Here is a 19,772-nt window from a genome sequence, read left to right on the forward strand (position 1 = left end):
TTCACCACGGCCACAACCGACATTGGGAAGATGTCCAAGGTTTGATAGGTATTGCCAAAGTAAGTCTGGGCGGAAGTTTTGTTGCTGCGTGCCAAATAGCACTGGAAAATGTGGATCCACCCGGACGTGCTGCTGTGATTCTTGTAGCCCACGGAAGAATTGTGCCCAGTGTTGGGCTTAGAGGATGTAATCAGAAAATATTATGAACTTAATATGAATTTATTATAAAATAAATATAAATAATAATTCCAAAAATAGACTGAAAGAAGAAAAAAATATAATATTTTTTGGACAACTTTAGTAATGGCAAAAACTAGCTAAAAATAGATGATTTTGTTTGCTTAAAAAGACTAGATGTTCTAAGATATTCTACTTAATGGTTGTTATTCATTTGGATTAATTTTATTTTTTTAATTTATAAACTTTTTGGTTTGCTTAAGCAAACCTGTAAAGGGATGGTAGTGGAAGGATATTCTATCATCTAAGGGTTGTTATTCATTTAGATTAATCGCTTCCCGGCAATCCGTCCACTCCACTCTTGGATTTCGTCTTGGCCACCACAGCACAAGGAAGAAAAGCTTCCTATATTTATAATTTATAAACATTCCTAAACACTTCCTAGTATATTCTAGTTTATTTTACCATCTAATGGTTGGTATTCAGTAAGATTAATCTTGTGTTTATAAATTATAAACATGTATATAGCTATAAACTTCCATTTGATCAATTAGATTAATAAATATAAATAACAGATAAATATACCATGATATATATATATTTTTGTTATCACTTCCAGGATTTTCCATTTAAAGAAGTAAGTGAAGTGGCAAAATTTGCAATATTACCATTTCTTTTGATGCAATAAATGGTCATTAGTGCCAGTTTACTAATTTTTGTTTTGGTGGGAGGATATTCTAGGTGAATATCCTCCTCTCACTTTGCTTTGTTTGCTTCATTGAACAAAAAGGACTACCCTAGTTGTCCTTTATATATGGTTCCGTACCTCCTAGGAAAAACAAATCCCTTATGAAAAAGTTGCTGGAAAGAAGAAACTGCCAAGAAACTCTAGAAAGACATCTCAACCAAAAAATGGTTGACAAACAATGTTCTGAGACAGATTTCAAGACCAAACTCCAGGCAAAGATGAGTAGGAAACAAATTCATATTTCCATCAATCGCTTGGATCACTTGCGTCTTGGCAGATTGCCTGTCCCGGTAGTACACAACACAAGGATCTTGCTTGTGCACAACAATCCCCAAAGCAACCTTTGCCCTGCCTCACTTGCTAACCAGCACCTCCATATCATTGAAAACACAAAAAGATGGAAAAGTCTCGAAATATCTAGACAGAAGTAATGGCCTGTCTGGACTGAATAAGGCATCCAACTGACCAACCCGTACTTTGTACCTCCCTGTGCTTTCAATGTAGTTAAAACAAGTATCAAAGATACATAAAAGCAAGAACCATATGAGGCAGGCTGAAACAACATAATGCAATTGAAGAATGCATAGCAATTTGATCAAAGAAATTCTGTCTCATGACACTGAATGAATAACCCTGCTTAAAGGAAAGAAACTTATCTCGTAAGAGAATCATAGTGTGGACATTCCTGTAATCCACCACATGAATAACATTTCCCAGGATAGTTGCGAAATGCTGTGCTCCCAACACAATATTGGACCTCTTCATTGCTAAACTGCAAAGTTGAAAAACACATCATGCATAAGTGTTAAAGATTGGACAAAAAAAGAAACACCAAATACCAAATGTAGGGAAACAAGAAGGAACCAATTTAGAGAAAATACCTCTTGACATGATTACCACTGATCAGATTTGGCAGTTTTGAACCTGTAAGCTCTGCAAGCCAGTAGGAGTTTGTCCATGCACTCTTAAAGACTTGATACAGGGAGGTTGAAACTTCACTCTATGGTGCAAAGCATGAAGGCACCAAACAACACACATGGGGGGGGAGTTTTCACCTCATTGCTGTGCATGCATAAGAGCAGTGTGATATTGTTGAATCTGAATACAAACAGCTGCAATATCTAGATCCTCATCCAACTGATCTGTGGAATTGGTGTGAAGATCCTGTGATGTCCTAATAATTGTAGTGGGATCTGCTTCCTAGAAGGAGATCTGGTAGGAGGTAAACAATGTTGTATGGGGAGAATTGCTTCCAAACTATACACCAATTGGAATGGAGGGAGCTTCCCTATTGTCTTATATATCCATATGGTAATAGGGTTGGCTAGGCATGGGAATTATCTTGAATAACCTTCTAGAAGATTGTCTTGCGTGACTTTTCGTAACCTCAACCTGGCCATTCCTTTGAGGCTAGTAAGAACTCAACTTAAGATGAGAAATCCCAAGTGTTGTTGTGAGGTTAGTAACAACAATGCCTAAAAAGAAAAAACAAACTCATCAAAGTGTTGTATGCTAAAGAATCCCCCAAAATCACGATTAGAATGATAGAGAGTTCATCAGGTCTAATATCAAGTCTGAGACTGAGTCTAAAGTCCGAGATTGAGTCTGAGACCGAGTCTAAAGTCTGAGATCAAGTCTGAGATTGAGTCTAAAATCCAAGATCAGATCTAAAACTGAGTCTGAATACTAATATAGGTTATGGGGTGAAAGCCCAAAACAATAATCTCCTAGGGGCAGGAGTTTCCAAAATATAATATAGATGGTGAGACTAAGGATTTAGTCTTGAAGAAACTCTCCTTCATCTAAACCGAGTTAGGGTTAAAATTAAGGGTTAATAGCCTTGGGTGGGAGTGAATATAGACTTGAGGAATGCCAAAAAAGCTCCTCAAAGAAATGCTCAAAAGCAACTCCCACTCCTAAAAGGGAAATTGATTGTGGTGCTTCTGGCTTATGTGGAGTGGCATTTTACTTAAGTACTATAAAATTCATTGGTCCTCTCCCATTTATAGGGGCTTGGGCCTTCCCTTTGGGATGGAGGTGGGGAGTTGAGGTACTTATACTAGGCAATTAACCACGGTGTTTCCCTATGGGGTTTTAAACTAAAAGATGCATTTAAGACTTTAGATTTAAATGCAATAAGTATCTAAACCTAAGTAGGACTAATGTAGGATAGGCATGAACTTTGGCAAGAGAACCTAATTAAAGCCAAGGTAAAAGTGGTTAAATAGATGAGGTTAGTTGGCAAATTAGAAAAGAATTTTTTTTTTCCTTACAAATACTGTGGAAAAATGGTGGCAATACTTGCTACTTTTGCAATTTATGCTCCAGAGATTATTATTTATTCTTATTGGAGATACTCAAGTCCAAGACTGAGTCCGAATACTAATACAGGTTATGAGGTGAAAGCCTAAAGTGATTGCCTCCCAAAGGGGAGGGATGAATAGTGAGGTTAAGGACTCAATTTTAAAGGTAAAATAGGGAGGGGGATTGGTAAAAAGTTTGGGAATCTTGGTTAACATTTTATAATAATTAGTTAAACCTAAATAGGATTAAGCCAGAGTTTATATAATAAGTGTGAATCTTAGCAAAGGAACTTAATTAAAGTTGAGGCAAAAGTGGTTAGATAGACAAAGAAAAGGAAAAGTTTTGCATACTATGGAAAAATAGTGACATTATTTACTATCTTCACAATTTGTGCTCTAGAGAGATCACTACAACATCAAGTTCTTGCTAGAGCAACCACAGCTGAATAAAAGACAAAAAAGATGGATAGAGAAACTTCAAGTGCTCTAGGGAAGAAGAATACTTTGTTGGATGCATTATCTAGAATGTTTGAGAAGCCAGCATCACAAGTCTTAATAGGAGTATCCAGACGGACACCAAACTTCCTGGCTAGAGTGGCAGAGGGGTACATAAACAATGTGGTGCTCAGGCCAATCTTCACTCCACTCTCACAATCTGCTGATCAGTCACATCCTGAATTGATATTTAAGAATGGCCTTCTCTGGAGGAAAGGGAAACTAGTGATAAGCAGAAAGGCAAATCTTAGGTAGGAGGTCTTTGCACAGTGTCACTCAGGTCTGCTAGCAGGCCATCCAGGCATGGCAGGAACTCTTACAGCCATCAAGTCTCGCTTTTACTAGAAGGAAATGTAGTGGGAGGTCAAAAGTTGGATGAGGGAGTGTTTGGCATGCTAGCAAATCAAGACTGAGACAGTCCCTTTTCTAAGGTTGCTGAAGCCGTTGCTAGTAGCTCAAGCATTTTTTGCATCAGTATCGATGGATTTCATCTCAGGCTTGCCTAAGGTGGCTGCTTTGGATGCTGTCATGGTGGTAGTAGACTGCTTGACAAAGATTAGCCACTTTATTTCTTTGGCAACCACAGCAGATGCAAAGGTGGTTGAGCTATTCTAACTGGGAATTGTCTAGTACCATGGGATCCCCGGAGAGATTGTATCAGACAAGGACTTGAGGTTCTTGAGTCACTTCTGGAGATCCTTGTGCCAGTCTCTGCGAATGAAACTAAGCTATAACTCCACATATCATTCCCAAACAGATGGACAGACTGAAAGGACAAACCAGACTATGGCAGTGGACAAAGTGTGTTTCATAATTCACCATCATTTGATTTAATTGAATTATGAATTGGTTTGGTTGTGGCAATCATCAATGAGATCTTCAATGCTTGGGATAGGGAACTTGCTTTAACTGTGAGCTTGTTTTACTCTCTATAATCCACGTGATAATCAGGGCAGGGGCTTGAGCTTTCTTCTATCATGTCATCATCTATCAGCTCGTCAATCATTTTGTCAACCATCTCTCTTTCCTGCCTGCTGAGGCACACGAACGGACTACAAGTTGGCCAAGTTCTTTCTTGAAGGCTTATGTGGTGTTGAACGCCTGTTTGCTCGATGGCCTCCTGAGAACAAACCTACCTTTGGGAACTTTTCAGCCAGTTGACAAACTGCTTCTGGAATATCTGCTGCTTTGATGTCCCATAATGCTTCTGAAATCGGCCCAAGCTCCTCAGTTTCCTGGGATTTTTCACTGCCCCCAGCTAATATCCTCCGAAAGAGCTGCCCTGCTCTCATTGCTAATCCTGAGAAGCTCAACAACTTTGAATCCCTCAGCTCAATTCTGCTTTCCTGCAGTGAAGCTTCTTTTCCTTCATCGGGTTGAGGCTTGTGGTCACTGCTTTCTTCATGCAGGGCTCCTTTTCCCCCGCTGCCTGAGTTTCCCTTGCAAGCTGGTTGCAACCTGCTTTCTTCACACAAGACTTCTTTTCTCTCGTGTGCAACTGCCATAGTATCATCCTCTTCTAAAGACACTGAAATGCACTCTCCACTTGGTGAAAGTTGCCCATACGTATGTCATAATACTAGGATTGCGCACTGTTGGAGATAAGATGTTTATACTGGGCTAGCAAAGCGGTCAAAACTGGTCAGCAAGGTCTAGCTCCAACCCAACGATGTGTGGCCATCCTTCTCAAAGGTTAAGTGCTTTTCTTAGAAGTTGACTATGATGTCTCCTAGCTGCTGCAGAGTCTCCACTCCCAGTATGACATCAACTGCCCCCATGTCCAGCATCCAAAAGGATCCTGTGACCACATATCCTCCTGATGTGGATGAGCAAGTAGTCTTTTGGCTAGCCTTGATCACTCCCCCATCAGTGATCTTCACCTCCAGAGGATGAGCTACATCGACTAGCAAAAGCTTCAAATTTCCCAAAGACTTCCTGTTGATGAATGTGTGTGATGCACCTGAATCAATCAATGCAAAAGCCACACGTTGCCCCACATTACCTTGGACACAGAAACATTCTGGCCCAGCCTTGCCCATAAAAGCTGGTAGTGAGACTGTTCCTCAAAGAGAAGCTGAGGCAAATTGAAAGGACCTATAAGAGTGGGCTCCTTATCCACTAGTGTGTCGCTCACTGGGGCGTGAACCTCCATGATGAACACCTCACGATCATTGTCGATTTCATCCAGTTCACATGGTAGCAGATCACCCTGCTCGTTGGCTTGAAGTTGTATGCTAGAGACCCTGGCTCTTGGGTGTGGCACCTCCTGAGCCTTGCACACTGTGACTTCGATTCCATTTCTCGCCACAGTCAAAACACTTGCCTTTACGCAAGTCTTTGAGCCTCTTATCACGATTTACTGACGCTGGGACTCCAGTGGAGGTCGTGAAAACTGCTGTGACTGGTGTGGTGCAAAAGGTTATGGTCGATTGTTTATAGCCTCTCTATGTCCATCATATCTACTAGCCAACTTCTCTTCCAAATCCCTCAACTTCATGTCTACATGCAATGCATACGTCATTGCTTGATGAACTGTTAGCGGGTTTTGAGCAATATCAACAGCCATGGACGTTGGGAGAGATGCTATACACCTCTGCATCAAGGCCTCCTCCAGGATATTGTTGACAGCATAACGAGCTTGCAGCCATTGTTCGTTGAACTCTTTCAAGGTGGTAGATAAACAATCCCGCATAGCTTATTGAACGGGTAACTCCTCCATAGCCACGTTGATGACTCCTAACGAATTAGCTTCTTGAATGTTTCCCAGTTTGGAAGAGTGTGTGCTCTTTCTAGGCTGAAGAACCACCCTGAAGCCAATCCTTTGAGGTGTAAAGTAGCAAACGGCACTTTATAATCCTCTGAATGTCCTTCGTAATTGAACCATCATTCAATGCAATGCAACCAATCCTGCAGCTTGATGATATCATTCTCCCCCCCATACTCAAGAACGTTGAGCTTATCTTTTTCCTGCCATAAGTTGGACACTATTGGGTAACAAGCTGGAAAAGTTGGACTGACGATGGTGGCACCATGGGCTGGAAAGGTGGCACAACAACAGGCTGCTGCCACAGAGTGCCCGTCGATGCCGATGCTGCCTCGCCACTCCCCTGTGGTGAATTTGTTGTTCTAGGGAACATCGGGTTGGCTGGAGCGAGCTCAGGAGCTCTCATACACTTAGAAGTGATTTAAAATTGGAGTGACTTCACATTGCCTTTAGACGTGTCAAACTTATGAATCAAGCAAGTACATTGGCAAGTTTGTTCTTCAGATTCTTGCAGAAAATTTTGAATAATACTCTAGCTTCTAGTGGCTTTTTTGAATTGTAGTCTATCCACGAGGGAGTCTCAGTTGGTATGCCTGACTTTTAATTTCATTCAAGAACTTGTGTATACTTTTGAGTATAAATCTAAGGACACTTTATCATCCAAGGCTGTTCCATAGTGGTGGTGTCGGTGGTTCTATTGGGTAAGTGTATAATTCAGTGTGGAAGATTGCCCTATGGGTGCGATGCAAGCTGAAGCCGCAGGACAGAGAGCGCTCGGTGAGCAACCAATTTCCTGAAACTTTCCTTAATGATTTTTCTTTCTTAGTTTGCCCTGCTGTGTACCAATGCCAGCAGAGGCGCTCTGTTTAAAGATACATGCTATAACGCTTGCACTCTCCATGGGGTTGTTTATATCTGAGAATGTCCAGGTTATGGTAACTCACTATTGAAGTACTTGAGAGTTAAGTCTTGTCGATATCATACGAATATGAAGCTTTTTCTGTATGTCTCACTTTGAAAAGGTAGCAAAAGAAAATTTCAAGTTCGATATAGTGTAGGACTTTCTTTGCATGAGTACCTTGAGATTGCGTGATTCTATGTATAGCTTTATAAGATAATCTTTGTGTACAAGTCTCAGTTGGGAGGCTTGACTTTTCTGGTTGCAGCGTTCATGAAATCAGAGCGTTTGTGTTACATTCTGTGCTTGGAGCGAAAGGCTTGGTTGGAAATGGGAATGAAATCAAATATCATGGCAATTGCTGCGGTGCTGGTTGTTCTCTTGGGTATAATCTCGGCTTGAGTGAAGGATTTTTGTCATTCTTGTTAATATAACAGGGGTTGTGATGCAAGCTGAAGCTGCAGGACAGCAGGCGCTCCTCCAGCGAGGTGATACATCAGACAATTCGATATAACTTTGGAGATCTCTTCTAGTTTGCCCGGCAGTGTGCCAGTACACTAGAGTGGTTTGCAGAGTGAATAGGAATGCATGCTTTAACTCTTGCAATCTCCCGCGAGGATGCCGGCCAGTGTAACTTCTAATAAAACGTTATTATTATTGTTTATTATGACATAAGGAATCACAACTAGCTTACAAACGACGAAGGATAAGTTGAAGCACGAGGGGGGAAATCCGGAAATGCTGGCCTCGATCTCCACTCTGGTTCCCGAGCAAGCGAGAGACTATCTACTCTAGCAGTCACATGCCGCACACACCACAATTTGGCAAAGCTCAAACCTTTTTTGCTCAAAACCGCTTGTTCCAGGTAAGAGCTTTCGAGAAATTTTCCAAGAAAAGCTGCAGGATAGAACCGGCCAATTTGCTGATGTTTCGATTAAAACTCGTGATTTTATTTTTTAGTCCTTGCTGCGGTGTGCCATACTCTGGCGTCGTTTCCAGAGGCGTTCTGTTTGATACAACGCTTGCAATCTCCCACGAGGATGCCGACCAGTTTGACATCCAGAACAAAATTGCTGAATAAAGCATTGGTGCAAGTGAGTTTGTGAAACCTCCTAAAGAAGTCAAAGATCAAAAGACAAGGTGGATGCTGCTTGATTTTTTTTTTCGTTTGATTACACCTATCGCCCAGCTTTCCATTGTTATGCAGTGTTGAGTGGCTTCCAAGTTGAAAGTCCGGTCGGTTTCAAATTACTATGAAGTTTTTGCTGTATTTCACAAGTAGAAGAACTTGTGGTGCTGGTGGTTCTCTTGGATATAATCTTGGCTTGATCGTGAAGATTCCTTGTCATTCTTGTTAATATATCAGGGGTTGGGATGAAAGCTGAAGCTCCTGCACAGCGGGGGCTCCTCCAGCGAGGTGAGCGATCAATCTTACAAGTTTAGATTCCCAATTCGATATAACTTTGGAGATCTTTTCTAGTTTGCCCGACTGTGTGCCAGTTGCCAAGATGCCGGCAAGTGTAATCTGACATAGTCCCATAAGGAACTACATTATTGTTTGTTGTGTTAAATACCACGAGCCGGTTTAGGGTTTAGGGTCTACGGTTTAGGGTTTAGGGTTTAGGGCATACAAGGTCAACGTCGTTTTCTTCTCTTTGCAAAAGCGCTTGTCCAGGAAGCCTTGCAAGCTCCGGGGATTTTCAGTTGGATTGTTGGTTGAAGCTCTGGGGATTTGTGTGCCGCAGGAGTGGTTTGCTGGAAAGAAGATCTGCAACATGTTGAACTTCCACTCCTTCCTCCAAGAAGTGGAAGATCTCACACTGTTTTGAACTTCTGGATTCGATGGTGGTGGAGGTGGCAAGAACACAAGCTTGTCCATGGCAGGGAAAGGCTCAAACTATCCACATCTTGCTGGTTGGCTTGCCTGGAAGCAGCAAGTCTTCTGTTGAGCAATTGCCATAAACTATATTGAATTGTTGGAGAATGATCAGATTCAACTTGCTATGGCTACTGCAAGAGTGGTTTTCCAGCAAGAGAGCTTACAATGGATAAAGTGTGCTTCATAATGACCATTTTACTTGATTTAATTAATTTATCATTTGGTAAGTTGATTGATCAAGTCATTAGTTTATTAGTCAATTCATGAATCTATTAAATTCACAAGTTGATTGATCATTTCATGAGTTGGTTGGGTTGGTTGATGAGTTGATGATTCAATTAATATATAGTTTCTAAACACACTCTTTACTTAAATCTATGTAAGAGCTTAAACTACCATCTCTGTTGCTCTCTGGAATAAAAGTATAATTCAAGATGTTGTAGAGCATAAATAATATTCTTAGAACATGAGTGGATATTCTATATGGGGTATATCTTCCCTTGCAAGTTTAGAGTATGAGTGATTGAGGTGATCATGGTGGGATAAATCAATTCCTAGCTAGCCCATTCAAATTCCATGTGATTTTTTTTGTTCTTAGCACAATTCTAATTCTCAATGAGATTCACTGCCATTATCACAAATTCTTTAATTTCTTTAAGTTTTCTTTGGGTTTTGATACTCATGGCTAAAAACTTTAATTTTCAGACTTGTAAATTTGTGATACCAAAGGATAGAAAGATAATATACAAGCCCATCTACTCAATTTGCTGAAAAATAAAAAACTAAGGTTTAATTTATAAATCATGCAATTAAATTTGAGACAAGACCATTAGTGGTGTATGCTCTTTATAAGTTACTATTTTCTCAGATCTTTTTGGCTCTTAAAAAATCTACTTTCAAGGTTTTTAGTTTTTGCTTATTCAATCCATTCTCTTGCAAGATTTTGTCATTTCTTGATTGTTTAAGTGGTTTTTTCTCTTTGTCTTGTGATTTCTTTGAGTGTTTTTTCTTCCTTTCTAGAAAGAACTTGAGGAGAGCTTCTTCTTGAGTCCTATCTTGAATCTCATATCATTTTTATTTTTTTTGGTATTGTTTATGAGGAATTTAGAACTTTCTCGCTGTTTATTTGCTTGGATTTTGTAAGATTTGTTTTGTCCAAGAGCTAAAGCAGGTATTAGCTTTCCAAAAGAGTTTTATCTCATGAGTTTTGGTGCTATATGTCAAGAGATCTAGTGTCATTTCTCTTCTTGCATTATCTATGGGAAGTTTGGAGCTTTCTCACCTATTTTTTACTCGAATTTTTGTGTTGTGGGCTAGATTTCTAGGAGTGCATCTCAATCAATGAGTTTTCTTTATTAGTTGCATTTTTCAAGTGTGAGCATTTTGATCTTGACATGGAGCAACTAACAATCCACTTTCTCCTGTGTACTATAGCTCTACCTATGTTTAATCCTACTTCAGGGTTTCTTTTAGAGACCATATTACAATTTTATCAAATCATATCTTGATTGATGGGGTATAATATTTGGAGTTCACAAGCTTGTTGGCAGGGAAAATGCAGGCTTTAATAGATGAAGATTTCCTTATACTGCTTCTTTTGTTTCATAAGGTGTTTGAAATTGAGAAGGGCTCACAAGAGCTGTTTTGTGAGCTTTTCCTCTTCTAGGGCAGCAACAAATGTAAACTTGATTACATGCTGTGATTTAAACAATACTAGAAGATTTGTCAAAGGAAGGAGGTAAGGGAGGAGAATTTGGTTATTTCCACATATATGACCAAACTCTAGCTAGGGATTTAGTAAAAAGTGGCCAAGCAATGCCATTCCAAGTGTATAACCATGCCATGGAGATTGAGAATGATTTAATATATGAGTTAAGTGTTTCTAGTGTGGTAGAGATGCTTGGGCCATCTCTTACTATAGTAGTGTATGCCATCTCTAGGACATAACTGCCAACCTTTAATGCCATTATGGCACCAGCCACAAGCTCTTTCATTCCCATCATGGACTTAGCCATGTTAGAGCTTTAACAATACAAGTCTCTATTACTGCAATAACAAAACTTTATACTCCAACAACAATGGCAAGAGTGGCTTCTATAAGAACTCCACACTTTTAGGGTACAAGCCTCTTCTCATGTCATTATTGCTCACACTATGATTTTCAAACAATGACAATCATTGCTGGAATGTTTTTCTTTACAAAGCACTAGAGTGGAGTGCATGGGTGCCCAAATGAATATTCAATGGCTGTGCTTTATCACCTGTCGCATAGGACACTTGATCCAGACCCAAGAAATCGATCAAAAAGAGCAAGAGAAGAGGAAGGCTGAAACATGAGAAGCACAGGCAAAAGGAACTGAAATTTTGAGTGATCTTATGTTTTTTCCAATTAGACTTGTCCAGAAACGAAGCCTTAACGAACTCAGCTGAAATAATTGTACACATCTGCACAATATCAAGCTCCTCACTGTGAACAAACTTTCTCTGTTCTAGGCTCACCCTGACCACTCCTCAGGAGGAATAGATTATCTGGAATTCTGTTCTTGGTGAAAGCAGCTATCGTCGTGAGACCCCTGATGTTGCAGGAGCGGCTGTAAGTGCTCAGCAAGAACGCAAGTGGCACTCTTCATCTTAAGCACAGCAAGATGTTCGTCCTATCAAGTTCTCTCTTTCTTTCTTCCTGTACCTTTTAATATTATAGATGAAAATATTACACTTCAGAGTAAGATGGTATAAATTATAAATTGATCAATTGGATTAATAAATAATACTAAATAGTAATAACACTGTTGCATGCAAGAAACAAAATTTTATTGTAAGTCACACTTAAAATCTTTCTAGTCCAAATCACATGTTACAATTCAAAGTTAAGAGGATGAAAGTTGAGTTTGTGAGCTTGACAACAGACTCCCACACTTTCTTGCATTCCTTCAGGCCCACAAGCAAACACTCCCACATACTCCTTCCTTCCTTTTGAATGCTCTGGAATAATGTCTGCACAGAATCAAACGCCTAATCCCTCTCTTAAGTCTGATTCATCAATTCACCTTGAAACTCCGGATGCTTTCCATACTGAATGTTGGTTGGCTTGAGTCCAACTTCAGTTGAAATGGAACCCACATATGGCGCATCTACAAGGTGCAAGTCTTTTCCTTTCCACCAGTTCCAAGCGAGAATCGTTGCTCCACCGAAGAACACAACTCCAGCAACGTATTCCATGAGCAAGCTGAAACCCCTCCCTGCTCTGGAGAAAGCTTTGTAGGTTTTCTCGTCTTGTGGAAAGATGTAATAGCGATGAATAACTCCGGCAAGGAGCATGTAACCGAGGAAAGATGCCAAGATCGTTGCAGCATATAGTCTGTAGCCCTGAGTTCTCGAGATTCCTCTAACTTGCTTCTTGACCTTACTGATGTCTTGTGATGGAGAAGGCTCGGCACACACTGATGCTGTTGTTGCTCTTCCAGCAAACTTGACAATGTCCAGCTTTTCATTGTAGACCCCATTGTCCAGGGCTTGTTGCTTCTCTCCTATATCTTGGCGAGTAACATAAGCTTGAATGTCAATTTGAAGAGTTTGTATGAATATTGTTTTGAGAATGCCAAGCTCATCCAGCTTCCTCACCGCCCACACAAGAAAAATCTTCTCCAGTGGAGTGCGCTGCTTTGTTTGGACCTTGTGGAGAAGATCCTTGATAATCGATAGAAAAGGAGCTATTCCACTTCCCCCAGCAACGAATAAGTACATTTTGTATCTAACAAAGTAACCCATCATAAGAGCAAAGTCATATATTTGATACACTTACATATGCAAATAGTCAATGTTATGCCCGTGGGGACTTGGATTCTCGTTGGAAATACTTCTGTAACCCTCTTGGATGAAGAGCTCCCTGAGTTTGTATGTCCATTTTCCACTTCACTTCACTAAAATCGAGAGCTTGTCAAACTCGACTCCAGAGCAGGAGGTGACTGTAAATGAATGCCACTGCAGACTTGAAGTCGCAGGGAGGTTCACAAAAATCACACTTGCTGCGTCATATCTGCAAAAATAAGAACAAAAAATATTAATACAGATATTAAAAAAATAGATAAGTATAATACTTGGGAGTTTTGCAAACGTCAGCTCTATGGTCTCACTACAGATCATCCTTGCCGATACCACCTCAACATGCCTTCTGGATTGTAAGAGCCTGAATAGTCTATCAGTCTACATTTTGTTTGTGATTGGATTCGTTTTTCCGTGTGGGAGAGAAATGGCTTGCCATGATAGTATAATAAAAGAGCTCAAATCTCTGCTTGCGAACAGGATTGAGTGATGTGACCCAAATAATCAGGCCAACAATCCATGCAAACATGCTCGTCTTCTCCCACAAAATAAAATGGACCAAAAACAGAATAAAGTTTAAAAAATGTAAAAAACAGGTTTACCTCTTTGGATTGTGAGAAATTGACATAAACCATATAACCATCATAATATGCCCAATCCAAATGTGATAGCGGATCGAGTGCTCAACATTGATAAGCTGGACAAGGGAGGAAAATCTTGCAACTGGAAAGAAAAGAAATGCAAACGGGACGGCCCAAGCCTGCCTCCAACGATGTTAAACTTCCTCTGCCACCTTCTTGTTTCAATCAAGAAAAGTACATCTCAGTTGAGAGTTCGTGACTTTGAGACACTTAATACTTACAAAGGATCCATGTGGTCGCTCATTCTGGGATGCATCATGAATGGAATATTGATCCTGTAGAAAGATCTTGAGGTGTTTAGCGGTCGTCCAAGCAAACAAAGCCACAAAAGCCCCAAGCAGCGCCAACTCGGATAATGAGATTAGCGCTAATGGGACTCTAACAAACACTGGATAGTTCCATGGATTTATCTTAAGTGGCTTCATGGTCCTGCATAAAAGAAAGAAAAAGAGGATGCTTAAATTATTATCAAAGAAGAATTTGAGATTCTAGCTCACTTGCTTCTCTTGCTGTAACTTAGATAAATGGCTCTAACGAACGCCACCAGGAGTATGGGGGAGAAGTAAATAAGCGTGTATGCCCCTGGAAGAATCACAGTGAGCAGTGCTATCAACTTCCTGGCGCGATTATATACCAGTGTCGCCATATGCTTTGGAGGAGACATGGCGAAGAACAGGATTCCAGAATCCACGTTCTCGTTGGCCTCATGAGGAACAGGGCGTCGCCCAGGATCGAGGAGCGAATTCTCGCCCAGTATTAATCTGGCAAGAGAATATTCTGGCAAAGCCATTTGTAGTATGATCTTCGCAAAGCACCGGACACTTTGATAGGTCCTTGGTGTAAGAAATTCTCGAAATTATTGCCTTCTCCCTCTCCTCCAGCGCCAGAGCCCGGTGTCCCTGTGTTTGCCATGCCAAGGATTCCAGAAATTTTTTGTCCAAGTTCTCGTTGGCCTCATGATCCAGATCATCATCCATCCTGCAAAGACAATCGCCATGAAAGCCTTGGCAGCAACACGAAGAAAAGCCATTGCGGATGAGAGGAATGGCCTCTGTCTAGTCTATAGTCATGCAAAAGCTGTACACCCTTGCTTCATGCAAAATAGTACATAAAATTGTCAACTCCCCTTTTGCAAACTCGAGGGATTAATCCTCGTATATTTTAGTGGTGGATTTTGCCCAAGTGAGCTTCAAGTGTTCGTTCGTTGTCAAATCTTTTTGTTTTCTGCGCCTGTGATTGCGCCGTGATGTGGAGATCCCTCGCGTAAAGCATCACGCAAGAATTTGCTACAGGTATGATCCTTCCCGCTTCCAAACAATACTCATCTTTGTTCCTTTTTTATTCCAAAAAGAAAAGTTTAGAGCTCAAAGTTTAATGGGTGGAAGTTGAGCTTGTGATCTCGGCACTGGAAACCCACATTCCTTTGCATTCCCTCGGGTCCACAAGCGAAGACTCCAGTGCATTCCTTGTTTTTGCTTGCGTGCTCAGAGAAGATCTCTGTGACGAAAAAACGCAACTTAGATCACAAATCGAATTTCTCCTTGCTTGAGGAGCTGCTTACCTTGGAAATCCGGGCGTCTTCCATAAACCACTTTGCTTGGTCTCATTTTCGTCGAGCTTGGGTCTATCACTGGCGCGTCTACAAGATTAGAGTCTCGTCTCGACTTGGACCAGTTCCACAGGAGGATAGTTCCACCACCAAAGGCACAAATGGCGACCACGTACTCCAGAAGCGACGCAAATCCTCTACCCGATATCGAGCAAACTTGGTACGTATTGTGATCCATCGGATAGATGTAGAAGCGGTGCACCAGTCCCGCGATGAGCATGTATCCTGCGAACGATGCCAGGATTGTTGCTGCATACAGCTTGTAGCCAAATGTCTTTGCCACTGCTCTAACTTTCTTCGCGTTTGGATTTCCAGACGATGCCGCGCGTCCCGCGAAATGGATGACGGACTTATGATCGAGCTCGTTCAACTTGACGGGGGATTCGAGATCACTTTCGCTCTCACGAGTGACATAAGCATGAAGTTCCAAGAAATCCGCAGCGGAGAAATCGGGAGCGATGGAAGAAGGTGAGATGGAATGTAGAATCTGGAGCTCCTCGGAGAACTTGACTGCCAGAATGAAAACGATTTTCTTTGGTGCAAGCCTGAGCTTGTTGTGGACTTTGTAGAGCAAGTCCTTAAGGATTGAGATGAATGGTCCGACTCCACTTCCTCCGGCCACGAAGATCAAAGTTGGATATCTGCAGCACAAAGGTGTGAGGTTTAATGCATTTTGAGCCCAAAAACTTACGCATGAAGATGATCCAGCTCGTGACCATGAGGACCTTCAACTGCTGCTTCAAAGTGTACGGGATAGTTGTGTGAGTTCTCGTTGAGACGCTCCTGATCGAGCAGCGACTTGAGTTTGCAGGTCCAGCTTCCACTGCATTTCACGAAAATAGTAATTCGATCCACGTCCACAGTTGAGCATGATGTAACAGTGAAAGGATGCCACTGCAATCTCGAGATGGCTGGCAAGTTGAGAAAGATCACACTTGCGGCCGGGTACTTCAAATCTGTCCAAGTAAGTCATAAGTTAACAGCGAAGAACAGAAAAATGTATCTGCTTTTCACCAGGAACTTTAGCGAGAGTGAGCTCCAGAGTTTCTGGAGAGATGACTTTCGCCGAGACCACCTCAACGTGCCTCATCGATTGCAAGAACCGGAAGAGTCTATCGATGAAGAAGAGAAACACTCCGGCGATAACAATGGCGAGCCATCCCTCCCCGAGGTGAAGAGCAAAGCCAACGATGAAGACAAAGTAAAGCTGGTGTGTGTGGTAAAAGAGCTCGAATCTGTGCTTCCGGACTGGAGCTAGAGAAGTCCCCCACATCAGAAGGCCGACGATCCAAGTAAACAATCCAGTAAGCCCACTTATGTCGATCTTGTGCCACCTTACAAGCTGCAAGAGAGAAACCAAATAAGCTCTTTTCTCGAAAACTTTGATACCTCTTGTGATTTGTTTGCCATTGTCCAGTAGAGGATATAAACCAAGCCATGGACAGTCCAGAGGAACATCGTGATATGCCCCGTCCAAATGTGGTACCGCACGGCATGCTCGAATGGTATGTTTATCAGCCGGAAGAGTGAAGAGAGCCGCGCGACTGGGAAGAAGAGAAACGCAAAAGGGACGGCTCCAGTCATACCAAAGACTTTTCCAACAATGTTGAACTTTCGTTCCCATCTGGAAGCCAGCAAAAAAAGTGATATGGTTTTTTCTTCTCTTTTTTGTTTGTCAATCACTTACAGTGGTCCCAGTGTTATAGGCCTTCCCATCCAGTCGAAAGGGACATTGATCCTATCGAAAGAGCCCTTCATGTACTTTGCAAGAGTCCATGTGTATAAGGCAATGGAAGCTGTGAGAAGCGCGAGCTCGGCGAGAGAAATCAGTGCCAGTGGTCCTCGGAGAAAAACCGGATAAGTCCACGGATTAACTTTGAGAAACTTTCTCAATCCCCTGGCATGGTACAAAGATTGATGAGAAAAGGGTGAGTTTTAACTAAGTTCTCTTAACTCGTTGGTGTTCGTGTGCTTCTTGGTGTGGCTCAGGTAGAGCGCTGCGATGAATGCCATGAAGAGAACCGGAGCTGTGTAGATGAGCGTGTAAACTCCTGGAAAAGGGGTAACATAAAATTCTCAGTGTTGATCGAAGAAGGGAAAGATCTTACCAGTTTGTCCGTAGGATTTGAGAGAAACACGCTCGGCAATCGGCCCCGAGAAATGGGTGAAGAACGCTGATGTTGGAGACATGATCCACACGAGAATCCAGCCAGCGAACACCAAGAACATGAAGAACTTGAAGACGAATCCACGAATCGAAGCTCCCATCTTCCTGGAAACTTTTTGTTCTATGGCAAAGGATTTAGATTTTTTTTGCCAAGCGCGATGTAGAACAAGCGCGAGAGTCAAAATAAGTATGCAGTGGATCTTCGCTGGATGACGACAGTGCAAAAATATTGGTATTTTTACACGAAATATAGCTTTTTTTATCGCGCGACACGTGGTGCAATGTGATCGCGCCATCTTGGCTAGCACCGTATGAAAATTTCTAGGGTTTCGCAAAGAAGACTCCAGAAGGTACTCTGGTGCTGTTCTTGGCGGCTTTCTTAGCCGCGATTTCTTCCTCTTGGCAGTGTAGATCGCTCCAGGAGTGAGATGGCTGCCGAATCCAGTCCCAGCTACATTGTCACGGGCGAGCCGATGATCGACGAGCCTCCCGATGGCTCCACCGCGCTTCCACCGACGCTGGAATCCAGCGCCGCCATCGGCATCGACCTGGGCACCTCGAGCTCCGCGGTGGCGGTGTGGAGGAATGGGAGAGTGGATGTCTTCCAGTGCCCGGAGGATCGCAAGAGCTTGCCCGCCTACGTGCTCTTCAGCGACACGCCCACCGGGATCAACAAGGTCGGCGGCGGCGCGAGCGAGGACGAGCTCTGGTCTGGGCGCGCGATCTTTGGCGCCAAGAAACTGGTGGGTAGAACTGACACCGATCCGATCGTCCAGAGCTGCCGCGAGAAGTACCCATTCCTGATCGAGAGCCTGGGGATCGGACTCAAGCCCTTCCTTGGTGCTCGCGGCAGTAACAACATCTGGAGATCCACCACCCCGGAGGAGATCCTCGCGTTGCAGCTCATGGAGCTCCGCGCCATCGCCGAGTTCCACCTTGGGAGGATCGTCCGCTCGGCCGTGGTGACCGTCCCGGTTTGCTTCTCGCGCTTCCAGCTCATGACGATCGAGCGGGCGTGCGTCATGGCGGGGCTCCAAGTTGCGCGGCTTATGCCCGAGCCCACCGCCGCCGGCCTCGTCTACGCCCAGATGATCCAGCAGCAGGGAATCTCAGCTCCAGTCTCGGCCAGCGCCGCCGAGAAGCTCGCGCTGATCTTCAACATGGGCGCTGGCTACTGCGACGTCGCCATCACCGCCACCGCCGGGGGAGTCTCGCAGATCCGGGGCCTCGCTGGGGAGGCGTTTGGAGGCGAGGAGCTTCTCCAGAACTTGGTCAGCTATCTCGTCTCCGAGATGATCCCGCAGCTCGGGCACAGCCCCGCCAAGGCGGCGTTGGCGATCGCTACTGGGCGATTGAGATTCGCGGCGGAGAGAGCCATGCACGCGCTGTCGATCGAGCCGGACGCGCTGGTGGAGATGGAGCTTGGCAACGGGCAGATCTTCTCCAGGAGCGTGACGAGGGAGGTGTTTGAGGATCTCAACGCCGGAGTGTTTGCCCGGTGCTCGAGCCTGGTGGTCGGGTGCCTGAGAGACGCGGACGTGGAGCCGGTGGCCATCTCCGACGTGATCGCGGTCGGGGGAGCTTCCAGCGTCCCCGGGGTCAAGGAGGCGCTGGAGAAGATCTTCGGCGCCAGGAAGATGGAGGCGCTGCTGCACAACCAGATCCAGAGCTCGGGGATCGACACGTCCGAGGCGGCGGCGCGCGGGGCGGCGCTGGAGGGCGCGATCATGTCTGGGGTGACGGACCCGAACGGGAGCTTGGATCTGCTCACCATCCAGGCTATGGCGTCCAGCGTGGGAGTGGCGCTCTTGGGCGGTGAGTTCCAGCCCATCCTCCACAAGAACTCGATGATCCCGGCCCGGAGGGACGTGGTGGTGACGACCAGCCGCGACAACCAGCGGGACGCACTGATCGTGGTGTACGAGGGCGAGAGCAAGAACGCGAGGAGCAACCATTTGCTCGGGTTCTTCAAGCTCGCGGGGCTACCAGCGGCGCCCAAGGGCGTGCTGCTCATCACTGTGTGCGTGGACGTGGACGCGTCCAATGTGCTGAGGGTGATGGCGGGGGCTTGCCTTCCCAAGGATTGTGGCGGCGATGGTAGCGGCGGAGTGGCGGCGCTCGAGCTCCGGGAAGTGAGGATGCCAACCGTGGACGACGGGCATGACTGGTGTGTGGAAGCTCTCTGGAACAAGCACGGGGATAGCATGGACGTGGTTCTCCTCCAGCAACCAGTGCCTATGAGTTGAAAAAAGGTGGTTGTATTTAGGGT

The 19,772-nt window shown here is 43.8% G+C and overlaps 3 protein-coding genes and 1 pseudogene across 3 annotated transcripts in view; 2 read left to right on the forward strand and 2 right to left on the reverse strand.

Moving 5' to 3' along the window:
- Positions 1-4,338, forward strand: part of LOC9638549 — a 5,307-nt gene extending 969 nt beyond the window's left edge. Inside the window, exon 4 of the mRNA XM_024681777.1 lies at positions 4,123-4,338. Coding sequence (XP_024537545.1) covers positions 4,123-4,338 — 216 coding nt within the window. The remainder of the gene's footprint in view (positions 1-4,122) is intronic.
- A 7,950-nt stretch (positions 4,339-12,288) lies between these two features.
- Positions 12,289-14,517, reverse strand: LOC9638364 (annotated as a pseudogene).
- A 528-nt stretch (positions 14,518-15,045) lies between these two features.
- Positions 15,046-17,698, reverse strand: LOC112348737 (ferric reduction oxidase 7, chloroplastic-like). The gene is made up of 8 exons (XM_024681823.1): positions 17,445-17,698; positions 17,291-17,387; positions 17,024-17,233; positions 16,726-16,960; positions 16,351-16,678; positions 16,028-16,292; positions 15,289-15,977; positions 15,046-15,224 (listed from the first exon to the last, which is right to left on the reverse strand). The coding sequence occupies exons 1-8, from the start codon at positions 17,602-17,604 to the stop codon at positions 15,085-15,087; spliced, it is 2,124 nt and encodes a 707-aa protein (XP_024537591.1). The 5' UTR covers positions 17,605-17,698; the 3' UTR covers positions 15,046-15,084.
- A 233-nt stretch (positions 17,699-17,931) lies between these two features.
- Positions 17,932-19,749, forward strand: LOC9638550 (heat shock 70 kDa protein 8). The gene has a single exon (XM_024681778.1). It carries the CDS (start codon positions 17,932-17,934, stop codon positions 19,747-19,749), a length of 1,818 nt encoding a protein of 605 aa, XP_024537546.1.
- The last annotated feature ends 23 nt before the right edge of the window (positions 19,750-19,772 follow it).

The sequence above is a fragment of the Selaginella moellendorffii genome, unplaced genomic scaffold (assembly GCF_000143415.4).
Source record: "Selaginella moellendorffii unplaced genomic scaffold, v1.0 SELMOscaffold_32, whole genome shotgun sequence".
Taxonomy (NCBI): domain Eukaryota; kingdom Viridiplantae; phylum Streptophyta; class Lycopodiopsida; order Selaginellales; family Selaginellaceae; genus Selaginella; species Selaginella moellendorffii.